The sequence below is a fragment of the Podarcis liolepis genome, assembly GCF_965112155.1.
Source record: "Podarcis liolepis genome assembly, chromosome: Z".
Lineage (NCBI taxonomy): Eukaryota > Metazoa > Chordata > Lepidosauria > Squamata > Lacertidae > Podarcis > Podarcis liolepis.
In genome coordinates this window covers 30,320,256-30,328,959 of record NC_139570.1, presented here as the reverse complement: position 1 = coordinate 30,328,959, position 8,704 = coordinate 30,320,256, and the positions used below count along the sequence as shown (strand labels likewise).

The following is an 8,704-nucleotide window of genomic DNA, read 5'->3' as shown; positions in this document are numbered from 1 at the left end:
TCCCTGGCCTCAAGGCAGACATCCCTCACAGTAACCCCATGTCCCTGAGATTGTAGCAAATAAACAGGTCACCATTTGTCTTGGGGACGCAGCAGTTAGATGAAGGTTTGCAGTGGTGCCCCAAGGAGACCAGGACAGCAGGCAGCTCCTGCCCCTCCTTACATCCTCTGCTTACCCCCAAATGCTGTGACCATTGCATATCATGGATCAGCCTTACTATGTAAGAGGGGGAGGGGAACCCCTGGCTCAAAATTAAGCAAAGTGAGCTTTCCCTGACAGGCAGCGTTCGTGCTGATGCAGTTTCCAATAAGTCAGAACAAATGAGGGATGCAAGTCTCATCACGGCTGACACAAGCCTACGCATGTGACCACATTTGCAACCCATGTCTTGTGCAACCACAGTTCCCCACTCCCCCCGTGGGATGGGCTGGAACAACGGTGCCCCCTCTCTCCCTCCCTCCCAGGGAGGCTGTCCCAACCCCTTCCCATCTGCACTTATATCAGCACCGCAGTCCTTGAAAGACTAGGAGACATCAAGATCTGTCAGCATGATGTCTCGGAGCATCTCTGGGCTCCTCCGCCTTGGGCTGTCTCAAGCACACAGGGCCAGAGCCCAGGTTATCTTTGTGACAACTGTTTGCAGTCCGGCACTGGCTGGCCTTCACCTGGGGAGATGCTTCAGTACCAGCCACAGGCTTCAATATGTCCCCGCGGGGGGCACAGGGTAAGTCAGGATCTTAACTAAATTCTTTGCTTCCGTAGATCCCATTGGAGGAAGGGGGTGTGGATGCTAATCTCACTGAATTCAACAGGACTTGCTTCCGTTAAGCCACCTTTCTAGGTCTTTATGATGGAGTGCCTTTGCTCCAGCTGTGAGGAGGTTGTAGCAAGATGCATGAATGACAATTTATTTGAATACAGCTATGTATGGAGCCTGAGAAAGAACAGATCCTTCCATTGGAACAACCTCATCTCTCTACTGCTCATCTTTTCTTTTCTTTTCTTTTCTTTTCTTTTCTTTTCTTTTCTTTTCTTTTCTTTTCTAAAAAACAAATCAACAAAACTCTCCCACCTTTCTCCCATATTGGATTCATGGTACCCACACATTCAAACTGAAAAACAGTATTAGATAGATGATAGATAGATAGATAGATAGATAGATAGATAGATAGATAGATAGATATAGATGATAGATAGATTCCATACGTTCCACTAAAGAATGATTGACTGTTCTATCACTCTAAAAATCATACCTCTGGAACGGGAATAAGGGTCTCCTAACAACTCTCAGCATTCTTAACAAACTGCAACCCCTAGAAGCCTTTGGGGGAGTCATGACTGCTTAAAATGGCATGTTGAATGCCTCTAATCTTTCTGCACAGATTGCCAGTCTTTAACCCTTCACACTTCTCTACCGTTATCTCAGGCCTGCACACTTGTGATGCAACAGGCCACGTGCAGCCTGTGTGACAGCCCACCCGTGGTTTGAGAAATCTCCCTGCTTGGGACATGCTGAACTGAGAGGGGGAGATGGCCAAGGACCCAGCAGGACAAAACACCTGGCAGCTGCATTTGGCCTGGCAGGTTAAAACTCGCCTGAGCCTGAATCCTCTCTTGCTGCCCCTTAGGCCACAGTCATACCACATTTAAAGCATGGCGATACCACTTTAAACACCCATGGCTTCCCTCAAATAATCCTAGTTTGTTAAGGGTGCTGAGAGTTGTAAGGAGGTCCCCTATTCCTCGCCCAGAGCTACAATTCTCAGAGCTCCCTTGGAAGAGGTCTCCAACAAGCCATTTATAGGTGGAGATATTATCATCATCATCATCATCATCATCATCATCATCATTATTGGTTGCATCAGTATTGGATGTGAAATTGTTTTCATCTAGGTAATTGCTTTGCATGTGCTTTTATTGTACTGTGAAATCCCTTTGAGATGCTTCATAGGAAGCAAATGAAAACAAGACTTAATTACCGCCACCACCGTCACCGTTGGAAGCATTTACTGCAACAATAATAATATTGATCTTCTCATGTCTGGAAGCATCCTAACTTTATTGAATGTGTGCTTCCCCCTCCCACAGATCTACTGAGAAAGTGAAGTTAAATTTTATTAACCGGGATGGAGATAAATTCTCAGTCACCGCTAAAGAAGGAGAAAGCTTGCTGGAGGTGGTGATGAATCAAAACATCGACATCGATGGCTTTGGTAAGTGATGTGACCCATTCTCTTTCTTTAGCCTTAAGTCGTTTTCCGCACCTCATGCGCACTCCCATCACCGATTTGCTAAGTGGTAACACATGGCGCTAGTAATGAGCCAGATCCAGCCTGTCATTTCTTATGAAATGCTATATTCTGACGCATTTCTCCCAAAACCAACTTAGATCCAAATTGAGAAAAAGAACAGCCTAACTGTGTTTTAAGGCAGTAACATGTATACAGCTCCAGTTACTGTTTTTATTAATTTATTTCATAAAATGTGTAAAAACAACAACACACCACCTTCAAGTCATTTAGAAAAAGGAGAAAGCCATAAAACATAAGTAAAACAGGTAAGGGCAACAATTTAAATCATTTAAAAAAAACATCAGTAATAAACAAAAATCAGATTAGAATACACATCAATGCTCTAGATATATAAGTAGTCTTATCCAAACAAAAATGTCACACCAAAAAGAGCACAGCAAATGTGCTTGCCTGATATCAAGTTGCAGGGAGTTCCAAAGTGTATTTGGCAGGAGCTAGATACTAGTCAGGAGAAGCAATCTAGTTGTTGTTGTTGTTATCATCATCAATTTTATTTATTTATACCCTGCCTTTCCCCCTGAACCAGGATTAAAAGCAGCTCACAAAGATTAAAGCAAAGTAATTAACCTATAATATAATCATAAATGATGTAAAAACAAATATATTACAGTGTAGATAGGTAACAACAGCACAGCACGATTTAAAGGCCATTTCCTTAAAAGCAGTCAGTTGCTAACAGCATGCTGGAATCAAACACTATTTACTCTTCATAGCAGTCTTCTATAAATAAACTCAGTCCCCACTTTTCAGGCAAGCAGTCCATGCGTCAGGCTTTCAAAATGAGCCCCACAAATGGACGCCTCTCTTCTTACACTTTTCTCTCTTACCTTCCTGCTCTACCCCCACATGGTTTGGGTGGGAGGCAGACTCTTGTATTGTATGGCTCTAGCCAGATGGAGCTCTGTTCTGGCCCCTCTCAAGTGTGTACCACTGCCATTCTAAGAGAACAAGGGAGGCATTCGTGGTGAACGCAGGCACCTCTCTTTCTGGAAGGAAACAGCACTGGTTCAGAGGGTCCAAGTGCCATGCAACGACCGACCTTCTTTTACTTCCTTTTGACTCAGACCTGAAACCCCTAATTGGACACCTCTGTAGCCATCACACATGCCACACACACACACACACCCCGATACCCACACACCATACCAGTGTGTCCAACTTATTTATTCAGATAAATGAATAAAAATAATTGCACAAGCAAAACCCACAAAGCTACCCCACTAGGTCAAAGATTCCCACTTTCTCTCAAACACTATATGTGCCAATGCAAGTCTGTGTTATGTGGTCTTCCTTAGAGGCAGCAGGAGCCAGTGGTGGCACAGGGCTCAAGGTGTTGGACCAGGGCCTAGGAAAGGCCAAAGTTCAAGTCCCCACTCAGCCCAGTGGCGTAGCGTGGGTTGTCAGCACCAGGGGCAAGGCAAGTAATTTGCGCCCCCTAACCCGTGGATTTTAGCACTCGAGTCTCTTCCACTAGATTAGCGCGCCCCCCCCCTCAGATGTTGCACCCGGTGCGGCCGGGCCCCCCCTTGAGTCTCTTCCACTAGATTAGCGTGCCCCCCCCTCAGATGTTGCGCCCGGTGCGGCTGGCCCCCCTGCACCCCCCACGCTACGCCACTGACTCAGCCACAAAGCTCACTTGAATAGCTCAGTTGGTTAGAACGTGGTGCTGATAATGCCAAGGTTGCAGGTTTGATCCATGCATGGAACAAGTGCATACTGCTGCATTGCAGGGGCTTGGACTGGATGATTCCAGCTCTACAGTTCTTTGATTCTATGACTTTGGGCCAGTCACTGCCTCTCTGCCTGACCTACCACACAGGGTTGTTGTGCGGATTAAGTGAGGAAGGGAAAGAACCATGTATGCCACTTTGAGCTCCTGGAGAGAAGGGTGATATATAAATGCAATAACAAATAAATGAAATACAAATCTGTTGCTTTCTCTGCTGGGGTGTAAGGAAGAAGAAAATGATGTGTTGTAATAAGGCAGATCCAGCAGGTGGCAGCAAAAGCAGGTGCAAGTGATGTACAGCCTACAAACTCTTCTTTTTCAGCGATCTCAGGGAGGGAGGGGGGCTATCCATTGATGATTTTAGCCAACAAACCTTATGGGTAGCAACCCTCAGCAATTGCACTTCAACTACAGTAATTTAGGGTTGGGGACACTGTTTGTGCACATTGTAATCTCTGACTGGTGACAGATTTCAGGGGTTCCAGCATTTACTCAGGGTTCTGTTTCCTTGGAATCAGGGTCAGCAGAGATAGTGGTGTCTTTAGAATATCAGACCCACCAAGTGTCCCTATTTTCCAGGGACCTCCCTGATTTACAGAAGGCATCTTGGTTTATGATTTGATCCCGGAATGTCCTGCTTTTCCGTAGGACATCCCTATTTTCACTGGAGAAATGTTGGAGGATATGGAGTTATCTGACCCCCGAGCCATCTGAAGGCAGTCTTGTATAGGGAAGTTTTTAAAATGTTTTATTATGCTTTTATATATGTTGGAAGCTGCCCAGAGTGGCTGGGGCAAGTCATAAAGATGTGTGGGGTATAAATAGTAAAATTATTGTTATGGAATGGGATGTCCCTATTTTCATCGGAGAAATGTTGGAGAGTATGTGATATATGTGTGCAACACTGTAGGTTCTTGCAGCAGATGACTAAGACAAGTAGCATTGATGCTGATTCCTTCCCCCCCCCAAAGGGGCATGTGAGGGGGCCTTGGCTTGCTCCACTTGCCACCTCATCTTTGAGGGCAGCACATTTCAACAACTGGACCCCATCAGTGACGAAGAGACAGATATGCTGGACCTGGCATACGGACTTACCGAGACGTAAGTATCCATACCCTGTTTCTAGACATTTGCATGCTGAATTGAACTGCGCAGGATCGAAACTCAAGATGGGGGCAGAATTCTGCACCCTCAGAATCTTAGTTCTAGCCTTTTAAAAAGCAACATGGAAATTCCTGTTGCCCCTTTGATTTCCTTTTAGTGCCAGGTGAAATTTTAGAAGTGGTTCCTCTCCGGGGAATATGGCAGTAAGAATACCTTTATAGCTTGTGGAACCACTGGAAGCAAAATTGCTTATGAAAAATGAGGAAGGAGAGGCAGAGAAACAGGGGGGTGACCATGGTGTTTCTTCCAACTCTACAGTTCTGTGATTCTATGAAGGTGGTAGTGAGGTTTACTGCCATGTAGGTGCACCAGTGGCATCATTATGGCACTCCTGCCAGTGTGTTTGCACAGTGCTGCCCCCTCCCCCATCTCAATCCTCCTACTTAGCAACAGTGATCCAGCTCCCAGGATGCCATTCTGGCAGCTCTGTTCCATCTGGTGACCTGGTTCTGGCACAAGCAACAATCACAGAATTGCTGGAAGGTATCCTGAGGATAATCTAATCTAGGGTTGCCATACGTCTAGAATTTCCCGGACATAGCTGAGATTTGGCCCTTGCAGTCGGCGTCTAGGATTTCAAATAGTTGAAATGTCCGGAAAAATCCAAACGTATGGCAACCCATGTCAGAAGTGAAGATTTCTGGCAAATTTACTTTAAAATAGCTCAAAACGTCTTCTATGGCAGAAAAAAGAGAAAGAAAGAAAGAAAGAAAGAAAGAAAGAAAGAAAGAAAGAAAGAAAGAAAGAAAGAAAGAAAGAAAGAAAGAAGCAGCTCAACAACTTTGCCCCCCCCCCCAAAGCGCAACAATTTTTTAGTCCGGATTTTCACTTTTTGAAATATGGCAACCCTAATCTAATCCAGCCCCTTGCATTGCAGGAATATGCAGCTGTCCCACACAGGGATTGAACCTGCAACTTTGGCATTATCAGTTCCATGCTCTAACCAAGTGAGCTAGAGATTAAGTGGTGAGATTAATGATCAGTTGAAGCTTGAGTAAATAAGCAGGTTTTCACCTGGCCCTGAAATGAAACTAAGGTTGGCACCAGGCGCATCTCAGAAGAGAGGGCATTGCACCTGCAGGGTGCCACTGTGAAGAAGGCTGTGTCTCTGGTCACCAGCCTCCTTATCTCGCATGGCAGGGAACCTACAGCAAAGCTTCCAAAGAGGACCTCAGTGAAGAGTGGCAGCTTGCTGCAGTAGTATGGGTTGATGTCATTTGATTCTATTGTGTGTGTGAATTATTATATTTTATATATTTTATTATATATAGAGACATACATACATACATACTTACATACATACCTAGCACATGTGACCCTACCCAGTGTCTTTGACTGGAAAAGCTGAAGAGGTTTTTTCTTACCGGTACTTGTTTCCAAATAGAGGAAAAAGCATAGGTCTATCAATAACTGTAACTAATTTGGTTACATTGTTCAACAACAATTGAGACACATTTCATAGCTTAAAGGTAAAGGTAAAGGGACCCCTGACCATTAGGTCCAGTTGCAGACGACTCTGGGGCTGCAGCGCTCATCTCTCTTTATTGGCCGAGGGAGCCGGCGTACAGCTTCTGGGTCATGTGGCCAGCATGACCAAGCACTTCTGGCGAACCAGAGCAGCGCACGGAAATGCCGTTTACCTTCCTGCCGGAGTGGTACCTATTTATCTACTTGCACTTTGATGTGCTTTCAAACTGCTAGGTTGGCAGGAGGTGGGACCGAGCAACAGGAGCTCACCCCGTCGTGAGGATTCGAACCGCCGACCTTCTGATCGGCAAGTCCTAGGCTCTGTGGTTTAACCCACAGCGCCACCTGCATCCCATTTCCACAGCTACACATACACAAAAGCTTGCTTTCATTTGCCAAGTGTATTTTTTGTCATTTTCATACTGCAAACTACCCAATGATCCTCGGATGAAGGGCAGCATATAAATTTAATAAATAAAGAATAAATAAAAGCAGCACATCGTTGTTAAAAGCCCTTTCCTTTAACATAAGCCAGTTCCCTAAGGCCTTTTGGAATAAAGCAGCCTTCAGCTGTCGGGCAGAAGCACAGTGGGGAGGAGCTGCTTCCTTAGGAAGTGAGTTCTGAAGCCAGGGAGCCAAGAAAGCACACACAACGAAACCAAGAGATGTCTGGGTCTGTTTTTGTCCTTTATAAGGTCTCGTCTAGGCTGCCAGGTGCGCGTGAAGAATTGGATGGATGGCCTCACGGTCCAGGTCCCCACAGATGTGTCAGACATCAGGAGAGAACTGGAAGGGGAGAAGCAAACCAAGCAATAATAGCTGACGCAGTGTTCTCCTGAATGCTCTTCCTACAATGCAATCATTTCAGGCTTCATGTTTCTTGATCATTTTGCTGTTGCTTGCTTTTCCTTGTGACTTCTTGAGATGCCTTCTGTGTTTAAAACCTGCCATGTGTACTGAAGTTCGATATTTGGCATGACATACGTGGAAACTGCATAGCATGCCCCTGATACTTAAATGATAGTCCTGGGGTCCTTATGTCTCTGAACCTCATTTTGCTGGTCTGTAATACATATGACAGTGAAATGGAAGCAACTTTTTGTTAACAATGCTGGTGATTCTTACTGTGAGCAATGCGGGGAACTGCCAAACTTTATCAGCTAAGGTGATGGGCATCCCAGTCTTACGGTGTACTATAATACGCCAATTCACAGCAGCCTTCGCTCTTTGACTAATCACAGAAACCCTGCATCTGTTGCAGGAGGGACCAATAGATTGTTTCACTCAAAACCAACGTATATAAATATAATTTTAAAAGCTGGTGAGCTTTAGAAACCTTTCTGCTGCTTGTATCTGTGATTAGTCCTCCTCTTTAATAACTGTTTGTTTCTTCATTGTGTGATTTTCATAGTATAGTTAATATGTTTTAGATTGTTGTTCGATGCATTTTCCGTTTATGGTTGGCCACCTTGTGCAATTTTCTTTTGGGAAGGTGGGATATAAATATTCTTAATAAGTAAACATCAAAATGCGGGTTTGACTGTGAAAATTATTATTTCACTACAAAGACCAACAGCTTTTTATTATTTGCTTGTTTGATTAGATATTCATATTTTATTGATATGCTTTTCTGATAGGATTCCGTATCAACAAAATATAAACAAAAATGATACAATAAAGAAAAATCTTTGAAATACAATTTTTTTATTTATTTTTTAAATTTTAGATATCAAAGAATAAACCAAACAACAACATAAAACAATTCTATCCTCTCCTTCCGAGGTTCCTTTATCCTCTCTTCCCCCTGCATTTTCTAAGTTTACCTCATCTATCACAACAACTTTTATATACTTTATTTATTTCTTACTCTGCTGGAAGACTTGCCATCCTGCTCAGTAAATTGTTTGCTTATAATACATTTCCATATATTCCATAAAAAAATCCAGTCCTCTTTATATATTTAGTCATTTTGGTTTCTTATTCTAGTAGTCATCCCTGCTAGCTCTGCATATTCTAACAGTTTAATATGTCA

General features: G+C 43.9%; 1 protein-coding gene across 1 annotated transcript; it reads left to right on the top strand.

The window, feature by feature from the left end:
• Positions 1 to 417: 417 nt before the first annotated feature.
• LOC310698319 (adrenodoxin-like) lies at positions 418 to 8,371 on the top strand. The gene is made up of 4 exons (XM_083485421.1): positions 418 to 724; positions 2,089 to 2,213; positions 5,013 to 5,142; positions 7,368 to 8,371. Exons 1-4 carry the CDS (start codon positions 549 to 551, stop codon positions 7,486 to 7,488), a joined length of 552 nt encoding a protein of 183 aa, XP_083341547.1. The 5' UTR covers positions 418 to 548; the 3' UTR covers positions 7,489 to 8,371.
• Positions 8,372 to 8,704: the final 333 nt, after the last annotated feature.